The sequence below is a fragment of the Mesocricetus auratus genome, unplaced genomic scaffold, assembly GCF_017639785.1.
Source record: "Mesocricetus auratus isolate SY011 unplaced genomic scaffold, BCM_Maur_2.0 Super-Scaffold_100004, whole genome shotgun sequence".
Classification (NCBI taxonomy): domain Eukaryota; kingdom Metazoa; phylum Chordata; class Mammalia; order Rodentia; family Cricetidae; genus Mesocricetus; species Mesocricetus auratus.
The window spans coordinates 53,914,009-53,937,738 of NW_024429189.1; the positions used below are offsets into that span (position 1 = coordinate 53,914,009).

The 23,730-nt window shown below is 36.8% G+C and overlaps 1 protein-coding gene across 2 annotated transcripts in view; it reads right to left on the reverse strand.

Moving 5' to 3' along the window:
- Positions 1–5,227: 5,227 nt before the first annotated feature.
- LOC101840150 (fatty acid desaturase 2-like protein FADS2B) overlaps positions 5,228–23,730 on the reverse strand; it is a 46,548-nt gene continuing 28,045 nt past the window's right edge. The window contains exons 4-12 of one of the 2 annotated variants that reach the window (XM_005065071.4): positions 23,069–23,170; positions 16,948–17,073; positions 14,243–14,303; positions 11,796–11,872; positions 11,523–11,620; positions 10,413–10,509; positions 8,284–8,363; positions 6,969–7,094; positions 5,228–5,779 (exon numbers count right to left, since the gene is read on the reverse strand). In XM_005065071.4, coding sequence (XP_005065128.1) covers positions 5,731–5,779; positions 6,969–7,094; positions 8,284–8,363; positions 10,413–10,509; positions 11,523–11,620; positions 11,796–11,872; positions 14,243–14,303; positions 16,948–17,073; positions 23,069–23,170 — 816 coding nt within the window. In that variant the 3' untranslated portion in view covers positions 5,228–5,730. The remainder of the gene's footprint in view (positions 5,780–6,968; positions 7,095–8,283; positions 8,364–10,412; positions 10,510–11,522; positions 11,621–11,795; positions 11,873–14,242; positions 14,304–16,947; positions 17,074–23,068; positions 23,171–23,730) is intronic. The other variant, XM_021232075.2, reaches the window with a different exon arrangement.

The window sequence follows — 23,730 nt, forward strand, 5'->3', positions numbered from 1 at the left end:
AGTATTAAGTTTGGTAAGATTTGATACAATAACAACTGGACACTCATATGGTTAACCAGGGGTTGGGTAACTAGAATATTGGATATCTTCTATCCTTTCAAACTGAGAACTGTATGCTGGTTCCAGAGAACTGGGTACAGTCAGAACTTGTAGGTGACTCATAATTGGTACTTACTACAACAGGAAAAATCATGTTCTTATTTGTGACTCATTATCCTCTCATTTTAAGAAAGCGTCCTCATCATTGTAAAGATGAGTCAGTGGCTTTCTACCTTGAGGGTCTGTGCAACTTGTATCCCCTTTTAATATTGGTAGTTCTACTGTGGGGAAACCCCTCATTATAATAATTATAATAAGAATTTAAGGGTGTTTCCATGAATGTAACCATTCTATCTGTCTGACTTTTGATTTTTACATTCATGATAGTAGTACATATATCCACATAATATTCAGCACCATACCTATTTTTCAGATTTGGAGACTGGGGTAAGTGATCTTGATAATTTTACTGTATAGTATAAAGGCAATGACTTAGAAATAGTATATAGGTTCCTAATGCTAATTCACTTACCTAGATAAAAATATAGGTGAAATTCTTGTTTTTTTTAAGCATAAAGACTGAGAAGATAGGATACATGAGAAAATGATCCAAATAGTACCATAGGGAGTATAGATTTTAGCGGGGTTGATTCATGTTTTTTACAAATTCTTAGATAAGCTCTAGTATCCTGTTATTCTGTATTTAATGCATGGTCTATCTGTCTCAAAGAAAGGTTAAGATCCAGCTTGAGTCTCTCCATGGGAAATTACTCTGATCTTTAAAGGCTGATGAGTGGAAGTCAGCCAAGAAGGACCTTTCCTGTGTTGTCATTGGTATCTATTCCATGCTCCTTTCATGTCTCCTGTGGAGGTCTCCATCCTGGTGAAGCACACTCACATAAAGGGCTAAGTAGAATTCTATCATCTCCCAGGAAACTGTCAGAAATATTCTAAAAATGCTCACATCTTTCACTGCCTCACTCTGTTCCCCTTCACTTGGGTTTCTTGTCAAGGGGATTAATGAACATTGATGATAGACACATACATTCCTAGATCTGAAATTTCCTCTAATAATTTGTGTATTCATGCAAAATGTTCATTGTCTTTAAGCTTCACATTTTTCATTTTTATAATGAAATTAACTATATCATCTGCTATATAGAGTTGTGGTTATTAAATGAAAGAGTGTCTATTAAAATTATAGCTCATTACCCAATGCCTTGAACCATTAATAAGAATTTTGTGCAGCTTTCCATGTGAGTGTCTAAAATAATTGGAATTAGGATGTCAAAAAGATACTAGTTTCTCATTTTCATTGCAGAAATATTCATTATAATTAAGATGTGGAAAGAACCTAACTGTTTATCAGTAGATGAATGCATAAAAATGGGGAATGTATATACAGCAAAATGTTATCCAGCTTCAGGAGAGCAGAGAATTGTGCAATAAACAATAGTATGAATTAACCCCAAAGATAACACACTAAATGTAGTGAGAATATAAAACATACAATATCATTTTAATTTTTAAACATTTATTAGTTCATTGCTTGTGTGTGTGTCCATGCACACATGTGTGCTAGTAATATGTGGCCATTAGAGAACAGCTTGCTGAAGTTCTCTTGACCATGTGAAACTCAGGGACTGAATTCAGGTTGTCAGTCATAGCAGCAAGTTCCTTCACCCACTGAGCCATCTTACTGACCCTAGAAATGCTTCTTATATACTCAGTAAAGCTTATCTCTACATGAAATGGGATTGGAATGAATTATTTAATTCAGAAAAATCTTGCATCATGAAAAATATTAATGGTTCTCTAGCTATGGAGTAAATTTAATTTTTTAAGTAAAATTATCATCTTTCTGAATTCACAATCCCAAATAATTTTAATTTTCACTGTATGATGTTTTATGATTGATCTGGTATTTCTTTTTCTTGTTGATTTGTTCCTTAGAGGCAGAGAGCATACACCTGTTGTTTCTGCACCTTCTATGTCCAATAATCACAAAATGAGAATTCAGGAGACTGATTTTGTTGGTAACTTTACTTCTGCCCTTCACACTACAAGAGTCAGATATGTGTGTTAAAAAGCAATAGTGGCTTAACAATTCTGTCCCTGGGGTCTTTGAATGCAATGACTTCGAGAGTTATATTATAAGCCTACTTTTTAGTGAACTCCTAATGCACTTGTAATAAAAATACTGAGCAACTCCACTCTGAACTTCCCTGGCCCTTAATCCTGCTACTTTTTCAAGTTGTTATCTTCTTTCTTCCACAGGGTCTTTTTTCTTTATCCACATGTCTGACCTGTTCTAAGATCTCACATTTTACCCAGCTGGGCTGTCATTTATCTCCCTTCTTATTCTCACATCTTTTTCATATCCCCAAACCTCAATTTTGTTTCTATAATTCCCTTTGTTCATTTTTAACTACTCTTATGAATTGTCATATAGCATATGACTCAGTGTATATAATATTTGCAATGCATAGAAATACAAAGGATCATAGTGAAACACTGCAAAAATTATAAACTGACAAGCTAACATTGACATAAATTCTTAGAACAACACAAATTAACAATACTGAATAATACAGAATAGGAAATATAAAAGTTTAATAAGGCATAAAGATATCAGAGCAGAGTGGTAACCATGGATGACCAGATGATGATTTTGTGCTTAAGTTGTATAATATTTATGAACAGAAATAATAATTCTCAGTCATAAAGACAGCTCACTTTAGACTTCAGAACAGATTCAAAGCAGGCTGGTTGTGCCAAAGAGACAATATCTGGTTGGCCCTGGAGGCAAATGCTCAAGGTCATTTTCCCAGGTGTTGTTTACTGATTCAAAGTTAGAGCTCAAAACAACTTTAGTCTGCATTTATTCCCTACCACTCAAAGTCCAGCTAATTAATTGTTATTGTTAATGTCATTTCTGTCTGGGACCCCTCACCAATTTAGAGCTACCTGTAAGGCCACTTGCTCACTGACTGGTCTACGTGACATTCCTAGCCTAAAAGAAACTATGTGACTTAACTTGTATTTTGAGTTTAGGTAGGGCCCTTGAAAACAACCTATACTTGTCCAGAGTTTGCCTGTGAGAGAGGAGAGACAGCATAGAAGACAGAAAGACAGAGTGAGAGCAGAGGAGAGGCAAGAGAGAGGGCTGACGAGGCAGAGAGTGAAGGAGCAGCGATGAAAAGGCAACAGAGGCAGAAGGAAGAGGTATGCAAGAGAAGGCTGCTGTGGGAGAGAGAAGTGTGAAAGAATGAGTGAGTGACAACAGTGAGTGAGTAAAGAATGAATGATTTGCTATGGGGAAAAGACGTGTGAGAGTTGAAGAAGCATGGGAGAGAGAATGAATGACAGTGAGTAAAGAATGAATGAATAATGTAGAAGAAATGTGTGTTTGCCAGTGTGAGGGAGCTGTGTGACAGAGCTGTTGGCCTACAGAAGCTGTGTCTAGGAGTTGTGTAAAGTGTTGTAATGATGACAGGATATATAAATGAGATGTATAGCTATGGCTATATAGAGAGATTTGTAATATAACTGATACAAAATTATGTACTGGGCAGGACAGAAATGTTTATGTATAAAGAGAGGCTGTCAAGAAAAAGACTATAAAGAATGAAGTAAAGAGAAGGCTACCATCAGGAAAGAGTGTGCTTGTTCCTTCTTTCTTACATTGCCAGTGGAAAGTGTGTGTTTGTTCATTTTCCCCCTCACATAGGAAAGTCTAGTGACCCTCAGATAAGAATCTTTCCCATTACACTGGGGCTTTCTCTTCATTACCCTGGAGTGGATCTGGTGGAGGGTGGACCCCCACAGTTCATGATAAGTAACCAAAACCTTCCAAGAAAGAAAAGCCTAGGACTAGCTGGATAGATATTTTTATTTATCTAACTAATTTTACATTCCCCAATGTACATTCCCCCCAATGTGGTCTTTCTACATTTCCTAATATTTCTTCAAAAATTCATAGTAATGAAATGTTTGTAAATTTTCAAAGGAAGCCAGATTTTAATATTGACTATGAATTCCTTTGAGGTAATTATGTTTGGCCATCAAAAGTTCTTTGCTATTTCTAAGGACCTCAAAAAAGAACCCAAGGAAAAACATGGCTTGGTAGCCTCTAGGAACTAAACCAGAAACCCACCAAATTGCAACTCCACCCCATATGCATTTCTGAATCAAGGCAGGAGAAATTACCCTTGACTATACTAGTATTAGGGAAAGAAATCACCAAGTTGACATCTCTGCATCCTTCTCATCTTCTTGCTCAAATTTCCTATTGGACGTTATGATCATTTCAGCATTTCTTCCGCAGAGAGTTTGTTCCTATTTTCTTTCCTTTGGTATATGTGTTTGTGAATCCTCAGGAACAGTGAAGGATCGAATGTGCTGTTCTATGCAAGGAATACAATTAGGATGCAAACAAATATATAGTACTTTTAAAGACCTTTTGGAGAATAAATGAATACTTAGTGAAGATTTTAGACAACAGATAAACCAACAACACTGGTTTGCTTAGAGCTATGGAAGAAAGCCTTTTCCTTATATGTTTTCTCCCTGCAAGTAAGGTCAGGTTTTATTATGCCCTTCATGAATAGCTTAATAAAAGAAACCAGTATTGTACTGAAAATGTTCATTCATTAGTGTTTGGTAACCCATAGACAGAAGATCCTAAGAGACCACTACAAACAATTACTAACAAATTAGAAAATCTGTAAAATGAGGATAAGTTCCCAGAAATATGGTGTGAAACCAGGACAGAACAAATAATAGAAATAGTGATCACTTGTGCAATTAACTCATGAGAGAGAAAATGGTTAAGAGTAGCTTTAACTTGCTTCTAAACTTGAAAAAATTACTAGATATAGCCCATGGCTCACATTAAGTAAATGCAGTTCTTTCCTTCAAACTAGCAATCCAGTGAGAACATTTGCGGACTTCTGTTTTGCTGGGAAGAGGATAGGAATCCTAATCTTATACTCAGGGGGCACTCTGTTCTTTATTCAGACAGAAGTGCATTTAAACAGATATTCATCAGTTGCTACTGGGGTTGGCTTTAATAATTCTTCTAGGAGACTTTATAGAAATTCTAATTTCTCCACAAGGAAACACATACATATGTATAGAAACTACAAATATGTTTTAACCACAACATAAAAAGTTCAAAACGAAGGCAAACATTTGAAGTTATTTTAATGTTAATTATTATCAATTTTTGAAGAAGTTCCCCTATTTGAAAGGAAGTAAGCAAAAATCAGTACTTCAGCAGGGATGTTTTAAATAAACAATTCTCTTGTAAGGTCAATTACACCGATTTTCAATGGACTCTGTCAGAGATATTTACTTTTATTACTTCCATTTATGTTCATGTCATCTTATACTCCCCGTGGAAACAATCTCACTGAGGACTATTGGAACTAAGTCCAAGATCACAGTGAAAAAGTAGAAACAATGAGCTACCATTTCCTTTTGTTATTTTGATCAAAGTCACCCTGTCTTTCTTCCTCCTCTCAGTTATGGAGAAGACCTTCATTGAGAGGTTGTCATGTGTCTTTGGGATTCACATTCCTGACACACTCAGGTATGCCAACATTGCCAGTTAATTCTCAATTTATCAGAGAAGAGCTCTTGCACAGCCACTACTCCCTTCAGAGTCACCGATAGGTGCACAACTCTGCATCATTCGTAGTAAGCATCCATCCAGAGAGCAGCAGACTTCTTCAAGGACCTGGAGGAGTAAATAAGGTTGTCAGAAGGTAAAACTGAGTACAAAAGAATTTCCCAACTACTGCATGTTTTGCTTGTTTTAAGACAATGTAGTTTCTAGCCATATTTGACAAATGTCACTGTCTGTTAATCATGGAAGGGCATCAAATACACTGAATTCCTTTCAACAGATGAGTTTGGATTTCTTCCAGGGAGTAGGTTTGAGTTGCCAAATACTTCTACTGTATTTACCTACCTACTTTATTTTATAATGGTAGACATATTTCTAGGATCTAGGCATATAACATCAAAAGGGAAGAAACAAATTCTATCCATATAGACTCTTGGTTTTACTTGAAAGATAAGCATTAAATAATTGTTTACTTAGCAAGCTCTTTAATCAAGGGTATGATAAGAACTATGATAAGGATAGATTTAGTCTTGTGACTAATGAAGGCTGACATAAGGGGAAAATTGCAATGAACCTTAGAGAGTGATTGGAAATTAAGAAGGTGAAATGAGAAGTGGTAATTTTGAAGAATGTTGCAGGCAGGAGAAAATATGGCAATGGGATGAGACACTCAGGCATAGCTAGTTTTGCAGCAACTGAAGGTAGATCAGCTAGCCACATGACAAAGAAGAACATAGAGAGACTGGCAGAGGTGGATGACATTGGATGTGACCAAGATGGCCTTTACAATATTCCTCTGATATTTTAAACACAGAACATTATCAGACTCAGACCAGTGGTTATAAATATGTCTAGTACCATGTCATGCTGGAAAATGCATATGTATGCATGTGGTTATGCTGTTAGACTCACTAGGCATAGCTGTCTACTCAGGCTGATTCATGTCATTGCATCCCTCTAGATGGTGATAATTTCTCCAATGGATCAAAAGATTTTGTGGTCTTTCCTACTATGTTAAATTCAAAAGAATGTCCAGAGATGTATAGAGAATACCAAGACAAATCTTACATAGTTATTATTTTAATTAATTTGAACTATGTAGGACACTGGGGCATTTCTACTAAGAAATACCTAGAGTCTAGTAGGCAAACAGTACATATTTTTGTATCATTATTATTGTTGGTACTAGTGTCTCTTAATGAATAGTTGCTGGATGAAAGTTTCAAAAGCTGCTGAAAAGTTTGGGGGCTTAGGAGAAAGGGAAATGAGAGCTATGAGTGAAGATAAGGTATGTTGTTACCTGACAATGTCTCCAAATGCCTTCAGTATGGGCTTATTTATATACTGCAATCCATGCTTGGCACACAGTGACTTCACCAGAGGTGCCACCTTGTGATAATTATGGCGTGGCATTGTGGGGAAGAGGCTAAGAAAACAAACAGGAGATGTGAAACTTAAACCTAAAGAGAAACCCAAAGGAGTTTGGTTTATTTCTAAACTAAATCTTACCAACAAAGCAGATACAACCTTGAACTTGTACAAGCTTTCAAGCAAGCCAGATTGCCTACTCTAAAAGCTATTCTCTTTTAACATTTCTGTAAACCATGTGGACAGCAAATGTTTGGGAAATGCTAAGAGAATAAATATTAGCTCCATTTAATATGCTTATTTTTGGTCAGATCAAATGAGAATATGGATTAGCTAGCATTGTGACTTGCCTGGGAGAGCATCCTTGTCTCTCTTCTGTTCTTCCTATCTAAAACCTATCTGTTGCATAGCTAAGTATTCACTCAGGTCTAGTTGTGACATTTAAAAGGAAGTTCTCAGATTGGAAACTGAGGCAAGAATGTATGGCTTTTATCCAAAGTTTGGCCCTAATTAGCCAGGTAATCTTCCAGGACCTGAATACTTTCTTTAATAATATGTGAATTGGGGTTCTCCTTTTGCTAGGGTGTTCAAAGACTGACAAAGAACATAGAATGAGAAAACAGCATTAAGAGAATAAGAGCTTCTTTCTCTGACTCCTAGATGTATCCTTACAGAAGGAACCATGAGCAGTATCTTGCTGTGTATTATGGGGGAGATCAGCTATCCAAATATTACTTTCCACTTCTTTATTTTGCATCCACTTAACTGATTAACAGGAAAAGTATCTTCAGATTCATCTGGGAATTGCAGATGTGACTGGATTTATTGTGGATTATTTTATTACACCAACCGTAACATGATAGTTACATTATAAATTTCAATAAAATGTGGTTATTCAAGTGCTATAATTTTTTCTTAGGTTTCATTTACAACCCAAATATGCATGGACCCATGTATTTGCCCATCCAAATACCTTCCTCCCTCAGCCCTATAGACATGGGATTCTCAATGCTCATAATAAATGAATACTAAGTTACTGCTTCATTTCTGCAATTCCACTTCACTTTCCACAGCTGTTAAATTCCCCTTTCTCTCCTTCCTGATTCAGCCACTGGTACTGATGGGCAGCAGCCTTTAAAGAACCCTGGTTAAACTTTTTAATTCTCTGAGACTCTTAATGGAATGATTGCAAGATCTGCTATACTGGGTTAGCTCTTGCTCCATAATGGATCATTTGCATCACTCACTGGTGTTCAATTTGGAAGTTCAAGTGCCCAGTGAACCAGTCATTGAAAAAAGATTGTTCAATATTACAGGTGGCCACAATCTGCAAAGAAAAATATTGCATTAGCTACAAGTGAGTCTAAGTGTTAAAATGCTAATTATTTTATGTAGTCATCTATTAACACATGGTTATTATTTATTTTTAGCAACTATGAGTGATAAACAACAAAGTCCCAGCCTTCATGAAGTTTACCATTTAAAACATACTAAGATATTTTGCTAAAAAGTACATATGAAGCAATAGATATTAAGAGATATGTAGGAATGAAGGTGAAAATTTCACAACCATTTCTTAGACATAGAAGGCCATGAAGTCATAAATGAGGAGTTTTGTTAATGCAGATGGGATTTTTTTCAGGATTGTTGGAAAATGTATGGTTAGGACATGAGGGCTTCTGAATGAGATGAAATAATAAAATATTAATAAAGTCCTTTTACAATAAAATTAGAGGGTTAAGAGCCAAGTAGGAAAAAGGTTATAAGATATATTATGAGCAATATTTTAAAAGCCCTACTTTTCAGCATGTCATCAAAAAAGTATTAATACATAAACAAAAGGACAATGGTACTAGGAAACTATTTATGTAAAACTATATGTAAATCCAACAAGTATGTGGAAAGCATTTAGTCTAATGACTAAAGAAATGATGGGTAAAAACTAAGAGATACAGAGGTAATTCTCTGGTTGTACACCTGAGAACCATTCTCTGACTGTAAGGAGTGGGGGTCCTCTGAGTTTTTAGTATGAGTCTGGAGAAAAAGCAAGATAATTACTAAATTCCCCATTATTGTAACGGTCGGTGGCAAGGACCATGAGTTAGGAGGCAGGAAGATTTTAGGTGGGCCATAACTTAGTTAAGCATTAACTGTGTGTGTGTGGAGAGCATGCTATGCTCTCTCTCTCTGAAATGAGTTGTCTCTATAGTGAAATCATGATTTTTAGGGTCCTTACTGCTGCACAATTCATCTGATAATTTTGAGCCTTAGATTCACTTGAAAGGCTTTGTTATGTCAGTGATTAAAATAGGAAGTCGACACACATTTTCTATAAATATCCAGGTAATAAATCTCATCTTTAGATTTTTTAAACATAATTTACACCAAAAGGAATTGTCTTACCTTTCCCCTTTCTTTTCCTTCCTACAATCTTTTCCAAGTATCGTCCTTCCAACTCCTTCCATGACCCACCCTATTCTCAAAATAATAGCCCTTTTCTTTGGTTACTATTATTACATATATATATGTGTGTGTGTGTGTGTGTGTGTGTGTGTGTGTGTGTGTCTATGTACGTACAAATATATAAATATAATCCACTGCACAAATATGTGAGTACAATCCACTGAGTCCATTTTTATTGTTTGTGTGCATACAGTTTCAGGGCTGGTCACTTTGTGTTAAAGGAGTGGTTTATAGTTCAATAGAAAATCTCTTAATTTTGTCATCAACAATTTTGTTATAGCATGAAAATGGCCATGGATAATATATAAATAACTGAACATAGACATGCCTCAGTAGAACTTTGTATACACAAACAATCAGTGGGTCAGATTCGGCTGCTGGATTGTAGCTGACTGACTTTTACTTTGTAGGGATGACTCTATAATTAACCTGTTTAAATTTAAAACCTGCTGCTTCCCCATAGAGGATATCCAGAGTGTGTCATTTCATCCAGGCATGCCTAGGCCCTCCCCCAAGAGTCTAGGCTGAGAGAGCATCCCTGTGGGATAGGATGGGAGGCTTGGGAGGCTAGTGGAGGATTCAGGAAGAGAGGAGGGAGAGGAAACTGGGATTGACATGTGAAGCAAGCTTGTTTCTAATTTAAAAATGTAATAAATAATAAAAAACCTGCTGCTATTACTTGTTAGTTGTGTGCCCATATGCAAGTTACCAACCCTTTTTACAAGTCAGTTTTATCATGCTGTAAAGTGAGAATAATCATTATGTCTACCTTGTGGAGTTATGTGCAAACTATTGCACAGTGCCTGTCCTTAGGGAAGTGCTTTATGATGGCGAGTTATTATTATTATTTGAAGTAAGCAGATTCTAAGCCAGTCTCGTTAGAAGGATTGCCCCTTGGGAATGCCATCATCACCTGAGTGCTGAGCCAGTCGTGGTTCTCCTCTCTGCTCATTTTCATTGGTATGTGGCTCATCTGAGTAACATAGGCAATCCAGGGGCTCTCAATTAACCTTTAGAGGAATAAAAAGAGGCAGTGGTAACTCCCTTACTGTGTTTAAGTTGCAGTCACTGAGCTTCTGTGACCTTTGCCTGAACTGGTCAAACACTGGAGGAAATGAAAGAGGTTCCAAGGTTCTAGTGGCTGTCCATTTCTTGTATGAATGACATTTGCAACTAGTGTTGACACACAAGCATTTGACAATGTGTTTTGTTTCACTTCTTAACTCACAGGAGCACTGTCTGTAGTAGTGTACTCTAGCTTTGGTGTAAAGATAAAATATAACAGGGAATGAGTGCTAGCCTGGCATGTATGAAGCCCAGTCCAATTCCCAGCACAAGAAAAAAAAACCCTGAGTTCTCTAAGGGCATTTGTAAAGCAATCATCAGATAGAGCTGGATTCAAGTTCTGCTTGGCACCAGTCTTGGCCCTTACATGTTCTGTTACCTTAGGCAAGTGATTTAATCTCTCCAAGCTTCAGTTCCCTGAGCAGAAAGAAAGATAATGCTATCTGCATCATAAGACTATGTGAGGATTACATTAAATAAAATGATGACTGTCAAGCCCTTAACTGATTGTCTGTTGCTCTCATTATCCTTTCAACTAGTAGGTGTTTATTATAGTAATGCAACTGAATGGGAAAGAAACAAATTAAAAGTTTAGAAGGGGCTATTTATGCAAAATTGTGGTTTGATGCCGTTTTGGTTTTGAGAAAAATTTCTAGTGACAGAACTTAAAATTTTTCTTTCTTTATTATGATTCTTGACAGAGTTCATGATGTCAAACCACTTAAGCTATAATGACTTTAGAGTACAACTGGCATGGGTTTAGTTGGGAAACTTTAAAAGAAGGGGGTATTTAGCCTGGACAAAGTCTTATATGGAATTTGTGTTGTTCAATCATTTGAACTATTGCCTTTTAGCTTTCTTTCAAACTTCTCATGGGAGTGGGCCACACTGTTATCATATTTTCTAACAACAAACAGCTCTGGTAAAAGAGGTTATAGAAATAATATAATATTCTTACTTGACCAAATGTATGAGCAGTATTGTTCCAAAAATTCCATAGAAAGGGCCAAATGTGATGAAATATCGAATGTAAAAGCTGGTAACCCAAGCGATGTCCTGCAGAGATAAGCATTTTGGTGAGAAGTCTTGAACACCATTTCAGGTCCTATTCTTTGGACACTGTCTCAGTCTGATGTCCTGTTACTTGAGTAAGCTACACCTGGAGAATACTCAGCACTTTCAACTTGTTTTCTATCTGGTCAAGGTTTAGAAAATGTGATGAGTGACTCACCGCCCAATACTTTCGAAGATACATCACTTGTATGGATTGGAGATTAAAGTAGACAGGCATGAGGAAGGGAAGGGCAACTGAAAAAGATCAAAAGAGATTTGACAAATAAATGAGCAATGTGAAGCCCAGTGCAAGCCGATGGGTGTTTTTTTCTGCATGCCCTCTCCAGAGTGTTATCCTTGAGAAGGGACACAAGATAGATATCCAGAACCCCAATGTGGTCTCCATTGGACGTTCACACCTCAGAGGCTGGGGAAAAAATAGCCAACAGTTTCAGGTTCCAGTTTCCTGAAGCAGCTAGTGAAATATTAAAAGTGAGAGTCATTTTGATAGAAACTTCCCCTTATCTTCTGTTGGGACTTTTCAAGGTTTTCTTAGGTCCTGGAGTTTTTTAGGTTTCCCTAAGTCCTCAGAGATTGGTTCTGTCACAATACATTTGTATGACAGAAATAAGGTCAGTATACTTATTTCCTGGCTAGAAAGCTATATACCTGATTTTCTCATTGTATCTGTAAGGTTTCTAAGAGCACAAAACAATCTCTGGGAGACCCTTTGGTTTTGGAAAAATACCTTCTTCCTGGCCAAACTTTAGTTAGCTTCCTATGAGTTTTGCTCTCAACTAGATTTCAGGCTTGACCAATGAGGACTGTAATTGTCAACACAAATGACTTCCCACTTAACTACTATTGCAGCTTAACCCAGAACACCCAGCCTCCTGAAAGTTCTGGCTTGGGAAAACCAAATGCCGTTAAAAGAATTTTCTTTGTGCCATTCAACCTGAGAAGAGGAACCTGGCATTATTTTTCTTAGAGGATTACTTAGACTATGCACAATTGAAATTATTTCTCTCTTCCTTAGAGATTTATTTGCTATAACACAGGGGATCTTCCTTTTGAAATACTATGCAGAACAAGGCCACTCTTTCCTAGTGGGACCAGAGCCTAGCACCAATAAACACCAGTCTGCAAACAGAGGTGGTCTAACTTTATCACGCTCTTCTCTGCCTCCCAGTCAATAGCTTTCAATAAACCCCTTCAGTACTTGGAAAGTTTCCCTTGCACCAGGTGTTTCAGTAGCATTAAGCTCAGTTGGTACAGACATTTCTCTTTCCTTTTGCATTAATTTGAATAAAATTTTCCTAGTCATCTTTGACAATGGTATGGCTATGTTTTTCTGTGACAATTTGAGTCTGACTTATTTGTGTTTATGAGACTCAGCTGGCATTCCAAGAGTAGGGGCACCTAGAAACTGGAGGATTTGTGCCGTAGGCAGACCGAAGTGAGTATATTCCCTATATTTATTTCTCATAAACTAAGGAGATACTTCACTGTTATAAAGATGTCTTATAAAGACATATTATTACTTAGTAAAGTTCAGAAGCAACATGTCCATTTTGGCTGGTGTCAGCTACCTTTTGGAATGTGGCACAAAAAGGGTGCAATGATGCGTACTAGGTGGAGAGACTGAATCCCAGTGTGGAAATGAGAGATGGGATGGGTAGCCTCACTTGCCAAATAATTCATTCAGTGGCTGTCTTCCGTATGCAAGTTACAAGTGACCAATTGTTGCTTGTGTGGGCAGATGGGAGCCTATGAGCACTTCTCTGTCTCAAAAGCATTGATTTATATGGTTAGGGTAATCATTTGTCATGATTCTTGTGCATTATAGGATTTTTGAAATTATCCCCTTCCGCTCCATATTGAGAAACAAAAATGCCTCTAGACCTTCTCAATATCTCCTGGGAGAAAAATATTCTCAGTTGACAACCTGTGGTAAACGGTTTGCATTTGTTTCTTTCCCTGATGTTGGTTTGTTTCATAGATAGGAAAGTGTATTTTAGATTATTGGACTTCCAAGTTACTTGAAAACTTGGTCATACATCACCAGAAGTTTGATTTTGTTTAGTAATAATAATTTTGGTATCAGAATTATTAAACTAAATGGTTTTGCTTTCAAGCTTGGCATTACAGTTCTATCTATCATCTATTTATCTATTTATGTTACAGCTGTTTGCTGATCTCAGCAGCTACAAGCTTTGGATATTCTTTATTCTTGAATATATATTTTTTCTGGTATCACACGGCAAATTTTTCATTATTATTTTTCTGCCTTTTTTCTCTCTACAAAAATGATATTATTATTTTATTTCTATGTTGTTAAAATTTTCTAAGACAAGAGTGTTGACTCCCTGTTTCGTATTTTGCCTTCTGACCCTCTTTAAGTATATTTTTTATTTCTAGCCTAGTACCTAGTATGATGAGACACCTGTTAGAAATGCCTGTTTACTTTTCTATTTTCATTTCATGCTTTCCCACCAGTGAGTCTGAAATAAGATCTTTTTATTTTCTCACTAACAAATCAGATATGGCTTGGTTTCTGTGAGACAGTTCTAATCATGTCTTCAGCTTGACTAGCACTTACAAGAAAAGTGGCTACAGGAGACTCACCCATGTAGAAGTACAGGTGCTGCTTCTCGTAGTCGATGTATTTTATTTTCTTCTTGCCATACTACAAGGGCAGAGAATAAAAGAGTCATTATTCTCTAGCACATATATATGTGTGTGTTTGTGTGTGTGTGTGTCTAAGAAAGAGAAAGAGAGAGAGAGAGAGAGAGAGAGAGAGAGAGAGAGAGAGAGAGAGAGAGAGAGGAGAGCAGGATGAGGGAGAGAGAGAGAGAGAGAGGAGAGCAGGATGAGGGAGAGAGAGGTATGATTTTAGGACTCATTGCCTGTCAAACTTGAGACACTAGAAGAACCAGAACAGGCTGGGGAGTAAATAGTGTGCTTTAATTGAGGGCAATTCTTGCCCAGAGTTTATCATCATTTTAAAATAATCCTCATATAAATAAAAATTTAAGATTGCTTTTCTTTGTGTGATTTAAAAGAAATTGAAAATGTTCTCTTCACCTGCAATGTTAACTTCAAAATATACATTTCTGTGGAGCTTTTTAAGCTCTCTTTGATTGTAGTACTTAGACTTTGACCTGTACTTCTGGCTCCTCTCTCTCTCTCTCTCTCTCTCTCTCTCTCTCTCTCTCTCTCTCTCTCTCTCTCTCTCTTTCTTTCTCTCCCTCTCATTTAATGGATGCTCCTATTTCTCTTTTTTCTTTTATATTCTTATCATGGATTTCAATTAATTTACTACTTCTAAGACATCATGGTAGTGTGTATAATATTACAAACATTATATATAGTTACTCTTCATGTATAACTATAAGATTCCACTCATAGATTAAATTTGATTCATTTCCTGGGCTTCTTGGTCAGCCTGATCTATACTCAGGACACAATGGTAGCAATTACTTTGAGGCGTAGGATTAAAGATTGTATATCTCTAGTATACAGCTGACATTCATTAAGGGATTAAATAAGTGAATGATAATTTGCACCAACTCTGTTTTTCTCTCTGGTAAGTAAGTTACAACATTAGAGGAAGTGTTTGACTCATTTTACCTAGTTGTTCCTTGCCCTTCTATATATAGATATCTTCCTTTGTGTATATAATATAGCTAGTACCTCCTCTTATTGTCACAAGTAAAAATAAATATTATGGTAATGAAATAATAATATCTCTTTGTAGTTTCTCTCAAGTTTCCACATACCTAAGTAGCGAGAAACAAAGAAAAGGGATGAGATAGAATATGCTTGGGACTTGATAAATCTAGATGGACTAGTTGAGTATTACCCTGAAGATGGATGGTAAGTTCTTCTGGGCAGTCAGTGAGGATAAAGAAAGTCCTGTTTGAATAAAGCGTTAGAAATACTTTCAGGAAATATATATGAAAGGAAAACTACAGGGAATACTGCTGCTGTGGAACTAAACAACTGAGTTTCAGAGGTAGAATAACTGTAAATTCACACTTTAAGCTACAGCGCCTAGAATTTAGAGTTTTGTGAATAGGCCCACAAGCAGCTTTTAGAATTGATGGAAATGGCTTCTATATTTGTGAAGTGGCAGCATGAATGCTTTAGAAGGTGATTTGGAGGGAGTCAGGCTACTTCATTTCCTTGAGACAAACGTCTTTTGCTCCAGGGAGGTATGTCAGAGACACCAACATATCACCATTCCACAAACGGAGTCCACAAACATTAGGGGAATCAAAGAGTTTGTAAAGCCATTGTCAAAAGCAATTCATTTGTGATAATAGGTAGCATCTTTAACAAATACATAAGCAGGAACCTTCATTTTCTATTTTATTTTGGGACAGAAGATAAGTCCTCAAAGGTGGAAAAAACAATTTTCTAAAAGCTACACCGTCATTGGGTTCTGTGGAAGACAGATCCAGGCAACAAATCACAAAGGCAGGATCAAATTTCCTAACACTCCTAATGTCTTCTCTGAGACAGAGATCTGTTTGAAAGTACGTGGTTCTCAGGAGCTATCGTTCTAGATAAGGGATAAACTTTTGCCTTAATCAGTATATCTCTTTTGTTTAAGGAATACTCTCTTTCCTATAAAATTCAGTGATTCAAGTAGTCTTTTAGATGAAAGACTCAAGTTGAGACTTTAAAGAAAAATCAATAACTGAAAAATTTAGCATATTACTTGTATGTTCCATTTTTTGTTTAAAAGTCCAAATTATGAATTGCATCTACAGCTGTCATATAAATCATTGGGGAGTATGGTTCCTATGAATCAAATACACTAAAATGAACATGAACATTGTCTCTTTAAGCTAGACTAGAATGAGCTGAGTTAACCAGTTGTTTAGATGTTTGTACTCTATTGCTAACCAAATATACCGAGTTTATTTTTTATCAGTGACTATTGCTTCATATCCTTGTTTTAAAAAATAATGTTGGTCCTTTTCATCTGATTATACTTCCTGAGAATGATTTATGTTGCCTCAGAGGTAGTGATAAGAACTAAAAGTGAACCTGCTATTGGGATTACTCAAATGCTGTGACATAGGTTATTATATATTCTGCTGTGGGAATCTAGCCTGAGTGGCCTTTAAGGTCAGAGAGCCATGACTCTTAAAATTCTTTATACTTATAACTCCAGACTTTGTTATTCAAGTCTTTATCTGGACCTTAAAAGGGAAAGAGACTCTGAGACCCTTTGTGAAGTTAGAACAATCTAAATTGATCTTTCCATGATAAGGGAGTACTTCTAGGAATGTTCTCCTAGTACAGTTGGTAGTTAAATGCACCTTAACCGGCTGAGTATCTCCAATCAGGAAAAGTGGGCCCACATCAATGTCTGGATCCTTGGGGTAGATGTTTGGTTTTACATGATGCTGGAAGTGTCTGTAATTCCACCAGTTAGCTGACAGGCCCTGAGGAGAAGAGAGAACTCATTAACTCATAGAATTTTCTCCCTAGGCACCCCTCTTTGCTGGAGTGTTCTGCATTTTCAAAGTGAAAATAAAATATTTGGTTTCTTTAGTTGACCCTGATGCTGGGTCACAGGGTAGCTTATTAGAAAAAAGGTACTCAGAACTATGAAGAAATACTTTTCTAATTCAGGAACATGACTGCTGGCTCAAAAGAACTCCTGAGGATGAGAAGATAATCTACACATATGGGATGGTTTTCTAGCCTTCTTTTATAGAAGTCAGTCTGAAAGATGATTCTGAAGGTAGATGGAACAGTCTTATTCCTATTTTTCATATAAAGGAACCTCATAGCTGAGATTTTCAATTAGTTCTGGTGGGAAAATATGCTCTAGGAATCTGAGTATTTCAAAGAGTCAAGAATCTGTGTTCTCTCTACTTGGAGGACTCTGCTCAGATCATTGCAAGTCCCAGCTTAATGCTCTCCTACAAAAATAAATAAGAATGAAAACATTCTAGTAGGTACCAAGCTAGAATCATCTTTGATTAAGCTGCTATTGATTTTCTTTCTCACTCTAAGTTTAAGAATTTCAATAGAGCAAAAATTTTGGAGATCTCTCAATCTTTCATATACTAGCTGTTTAAATTTTTGCTGATGTCTGAGTTTTGGCAAATCACTCATCTTCTTAGAGTCTAAATTCCATATCAACATGTTGACATTTATCCATGGGTGGCTCAGGGAGATATGAGATGCTGGAGATAAAATGCTGACTGTTTGAGAAACCCAGTTTCTTCTCATTTGTGTTAATTGTTTATAGAAGAATGAACAGCAGTAATATTACATACATTATGGATCAGCTCTGTCCAGTACAGAAGCTACTAACTTAGAGAAAATAAGTTTCAAGATTCATTTTGCAGAATCAGTATAAAAATAAATGCAAAATGTTTCACTAATTTTAATGTTAATCACAGATTTAAGTCATAATACTTTGGATATTATATTATAGCTATAAATAGGTAGCTTAAATATAGTTATGTAAAATTAAAGATGAAGGATGTCATTTTTAAATTTTCATTTTGAGAATTTCATACATCAACATTGTATCTATCTATCTACATCATTCTCACTGCTCCAATTACTCTTGTGTACTCTACTCTCCCTCCCAAGTTCAAGGACTCTTCTTTTATTATTGTTGCATAGATACACATGTACATATATGTACACATATACATTTATACACCCATATGTACACATATACAGCCTACTGAGTCCAGTGTTACTCACATGTAAATGTGTCAAGTGCTGACTACTTGGGAGTAGACAATCTATGAGGAACTAATCCCTAGAGGAAACTGATTCTCCCTCTCTCAATAGCTGTTGATCACCTCTAGTTCTTTATCTAGGAGTAGGAACTTGCATTATTTTTCATGCCCATGTTGGCATGCCTGCTGGTGTTTCATTATGTTACTCTCATTTAGGCAGTCTTGTTGAGAGTCTGTAAATGGACTTTCCTTGTTATGCCTAGGAGACACTATCTAACATCAAGCACTTTGGCCTTATCATGCCATTTTTATGTAGCTTACATATTATTTCTGCCGGAGAATGGTGGTCTGTGCACTATAAACTTCAAAGGTGATGAGTATGCTTTGAAAACCTGTAAGCATTTGCCCTGCCTTTCCATATTCTTTCTGGAAGCTCTACTATGACACATTGCCATTATCTACCTACTCACAAACAAAAAGAATGGGCTGGGTGCTCCCCTTTCTCTCCAACACTCTCTAACACTTCTTTAGTGAGGCTCTGGGCTCCAATTCATATCTGCTTCCTGACTGTCTGGGCAGTCACTTCCCAGATATGTTATGATTACTCAAACTTGTGTCCCAAGTTGTACTTATTACTTGCCTGTGGGGTCTCATTTCATTCTCCTCCTATTCCTGTCAAGCTACACATTCAGTCACTTCTTCACTCGTTTGTTATTTATTTTGAAGCATATCAAATTCTGAGCTATGTAGGCACTTGTGTTGCTAAGAAAGATGTGATATAATGAGGTTCCCACACTAGCAATATACAGTCTAATGGGAACAGTTGACAGCAAAATGTAACATGATAAGAAATGAATGTGTTGTAAAATTATCTCTTCCCACAGCTGATATTTTGGTTACTTCTACCAGCTGACTGTACCCTTTTAGGCAATGACTACCTGTGGTAACTGGTAACATGGGAGACAGGTTTTGATGCACCATAGATCAGGGAACAGATCTTAGCACAAAGCCCTAGAGGTTAGAACAGTGGCCAACTTAATGATGGGTGTGATCTAAACAACTAGTTCTACCTGAATTCTGTGTCTGGAAAACACTCTTACCACAGACAAAGGGAAGTTCTTCATGGGCAAGGGAAGGTTTTCGGTCATGTGCCTGGCTACCCTGAGACAGTTCTACGTGGGTCCTCCTTAAGCCATTTCTTGTTCCTAAATAATGTCCCTAGTTCAGTACAGGAGAAAGGATCTACGCTTTGAACTGAAATCAACTGGAATTTAAATTCTTGTTTGGCCATCTACTAGGTGTCTGACTTAGGAAATACCCTTAGCCAGGAAATGGCTGCAGGTCTGAGGGATTACAGTTGCCTGACACTTCCGCTTCCCACACACCAAATGTTTTAAGATATAGTCATGGATGTCACACCAGGTCGTAATCTTAAACATTCTTCTCCATTACAGAATTTGTACTATTTGTAAAGTGTTCATATAGGGAGATCTTGAAAAAATGTTACATGATGTCCATCTCCGGGGTCAGTAGTATCTTTAATTTCATGAAAAATTCCTTTGGTATATTTGTACATATACAGTGAAATATGGGGATGAGAAGAGAATTAAATCTAAATATAAAACTCATTTGTTTCATATACACATGGTCCTGAAGATAAATTTATTTATTATTTTAAAGAATTTATTGGTGTGAAGCAAAGTTCCATGGTATGAAAATTCCTGGCATCATTTTTGCATTGTTAGATTTAGATTATTAGATTGTGTTATTAGATTCATATATAGAGTTTTAAATTAACAATACTGGATCTGTAATACATAGGAATGCAAAATGTATGTAGACATTTCATGTTTAATTTTCAGAGAGAATATTTGAATGTCTGTATACTGTAAACACTAGAACACACACACACACACACACACACACACACACACACACACACACACGCTGCAGAGATGCTGAATAATAACCCCAATGCTACCTATGATTTTCTGAGTTGTAGGGGAAAGCGATGTTAAGCCTAATACTGGAATTTAGAATTGTAGTGGTTGTAAGATGCAGGGATGTTGCTGCTTATAATTTTCTTTGTCATCTCCTTCCCTCCCACTTCAGCATCCCACAAGTAATTTTCTCTTTGGTACACATTGCAGCCTATATTTATTTTGTTCATGAGTCACTGGATTTGCTTGCTAAAAGGCAAAATATGCTGGCTCGGTTTTTAGAGCCACTTCCCTTTTTCTCATTCAAGTCAGGAGTCATCAAAGGTACATACATCATGAAAACTGTTCTTTTAGAGACACAGAATAGAAAGAGCTATGTGTAAATTAGGATTAGTGGTAAAACATTGACTTTAAAAAGCATCAGCAAGTGTGGAACTCACTGGAAAATTCCGCATAGTTGGTACCAAACTGCCAATTACCTTGAGGGCAGGTGGCTTTTAATTCCTCTGTCTCTTCAGCACAGGAGAGAGGACGCATATAGCTTCACTGCCTGACTTTCATGGTGATAGAAAAAAAAGCCTGTATTTTTATTTCATGATATTTTTGAGTGAAGTCAGAGAATTTATCTACTTAGCAATGGTGGATACAGGTGCGGAAGAACTTGCCTCTAGGAATTCTCTCATTAAATGAATTTTTCCATATAGATATGTCTCTAAAGAAATATAAGTCCAGCTGTGTTACTTAGTTTAGTCATGGCTCCATCTGCTGAATGAGAGAGACAGTGGCTAAGAGTAGATGATTTCTGTAAGTCAATGGCTGTTGTACTTACAGGTTACTTGGTACTATCATGTTTGAACTTCTTTCTTATTAATTCTGGATCCTCACTTTGGCTGTGAAACTGTTGTTTTTCATATTAGCAGCAGGTAACATAACATTTTTTAGACTCTGTGTTACACATGGTACACAAATATCGCATATAACCGACAATAATCCCACAAGTTGAAGCTTTTATCCATCTCTATTTTCTTTTCAGTGAACAGAAGTTTGCAAACATTAAATAGCTTGCACAAAGTGGCACAGTTCATGAGAGGCATGAGAGGCTGAGTTTCAGTGTAAGAGGATTTGTTGTTGGAATAGTAGCTCTCAGTGCCTGCTCTAGGCTAGAATTATCTGAAAAGCTTCCAAAGAGCTTCACCCATGCTGATATCCAGACCCTGCTGAAAGCCAATTAAATCAGATCTCCTATAGTAGTCTAGCCACACTCACTTTTACCAAGCTCCTTAGTTTCCTCCAGATGATAGTTCAAATTGAGAAGCTCCACTCTGGTCTGCATTTATTTAATACTGTGGCATTAGTTCCTCTACTTAACCAGTTTGTAGACATTGCTTTAAATAGTCAACCCCTTTTAAGACTTATTTTATCTGAAAAATAGAGGTGCTGTAATTTCCATTTTGTGAGTCTTACATGAGACAGTAGCCTCAAGGGAGACAGCTCTGCTCTTGGCACCTGGCAGCTTTCATCTCCTTCAGGTTCCTGCCCACCAATCGTTGTCATTTGTTATCCAAGGCTGTGGCTCCTGCTCTCCAACATTTTAGCTCCAGAATTCTCTTCACTCTATAAATTAGTTGCCTATTTCCAGGCTGGGAAATCAAGTGGCTATCTTTGAGAAGTAAAGAAAGAAAGTGCTAAGGAAGAAAAAGCAACCTAAGTCAGTGTCTGAGAACTTTTCCTGGGAGGTTCTAACCTGAACAGAAGGATTTGTTTGAGATGTTTTCGTGGGTGGGTGCGGTCATGTTTTCACCTTCTGAGCCAGAGGACATGGTAAAAAATGTAGATAATTAGAGAAAGGCAGAGATTTAGCTTATCTCCCAATGCTATAGAAGGTCAGAGACAGACATGATGGTCTTGGAATGGCGTATTGAACATTGCCAGAGACAAAAGCCCTTACTACTGCAGTCCTATTATCTCTGTTCATTTGTTCTTTCACTCACTCAGGATCAGAAGCTTATTGAAGATCTATGTACAGGAAGTTACTAGTTACGGTAGAAGATAACACACTCCCTTCTCAGAGAATAATGCCAGGTTTTTCAGCTCTTGCAGAAGTCTGTTTTATAATCCTCCTCTTTCAAAGAACCACCCAACCTTCCTTTACTATTATTTAGCTTTGTCTTTTTATGTCTTCAGCATTTTTCCTTTATATACTCAGCCTCAACCTTTCAGGATTAATTAGATATGCTGAATTCCCCTAAGGAAAATCTTTACATTCCTTCTAAGAAGATTCCCATTTATGATTTTCTGGGGCATATCAAGATTTTTTAAGGACACAAACATTCTTCTGTGAACATGCCTTAGAATAATGTGATTTGAGCCAAATAGTTTATCAGAGTCATAAAAAGTAAACACTAAACACTTTCTCTTCTTAAAATTTAAAATTTTATTTTGCTGCATATTTTGCAATGCTATATTAAATATTATTATATATAAATCTATTAAGCCCATCTTTTTTTTGTTTTTTTGAGACAGGTTTCTCTGTGACTTTGGAGGCTGTTTTGGAACTAGCTCTTGTAGACCAGGTTTGTCACGAATTCACAGAGATCTGCCTGCCTCTGCCTCCAAAGTGCTGGGATTAAAGGCGTGTGCCACCACCTGCCTGGCTAAACCTATTTATAAAGATGTTTTACTCATTTGTGAATGTCAACACTTTTTGTTGCTTTCAGTACACATACAAGAGAGAGCAACCTTTGCCTTAAGGAGTTCTATTCACAATCTCCATCACACTCCCTCACATCCTGTACCTTGAGGTGACACATTACAAATTTGTGCATCAGGTGGTTCCACTTGGACTTCTTAAACAAGGTAAGGTGTCCTATATCATGTTGTAAAAATGAACTTTGAGCCTAAGAAAGAAAAGGAAGTTAGAGAAGTTGCAAAATCAAGAAGGGATCATCAATCCCAGAAGCAGGACTAATAAGCCTGACAGAGAACAATGGGAGATCTCATTTGATCTCCATCCAAGTTTACTTTCAAATTCCTACACACATCACCATCTCTATAACATCCATCTAAATACACTAATGGCCTTTACTGCCCTGAACACTTTCTTTATCACCCTTTGATGTCTTCTGTAATGGAGCAGGAAGACCATGCATGGATGTTAGTGTCTAATAAGTTTGGCGTCTTCAATACTTAAGAGCTGAACAACTCTGGGCAAGTTATACAGCTCTGACACTCAGTGATCTGTCTGATTCCCCCCATCCTGTGTATAATGCCAAACCCATGGGGTCCTTGTGTAATTAACTTACTCTAAAGTGTCAAATTTATGCTAAGCATCAAATGAATATTTGTTTCCAAAAATGACTTCCTAAAGAATAAATAAGTTTAACTTTTCAAGAAATAAATATAAATAATATAAATAATGTAAAATAAATGCAAAAATTCTGGGACTTGGTAACGTTAC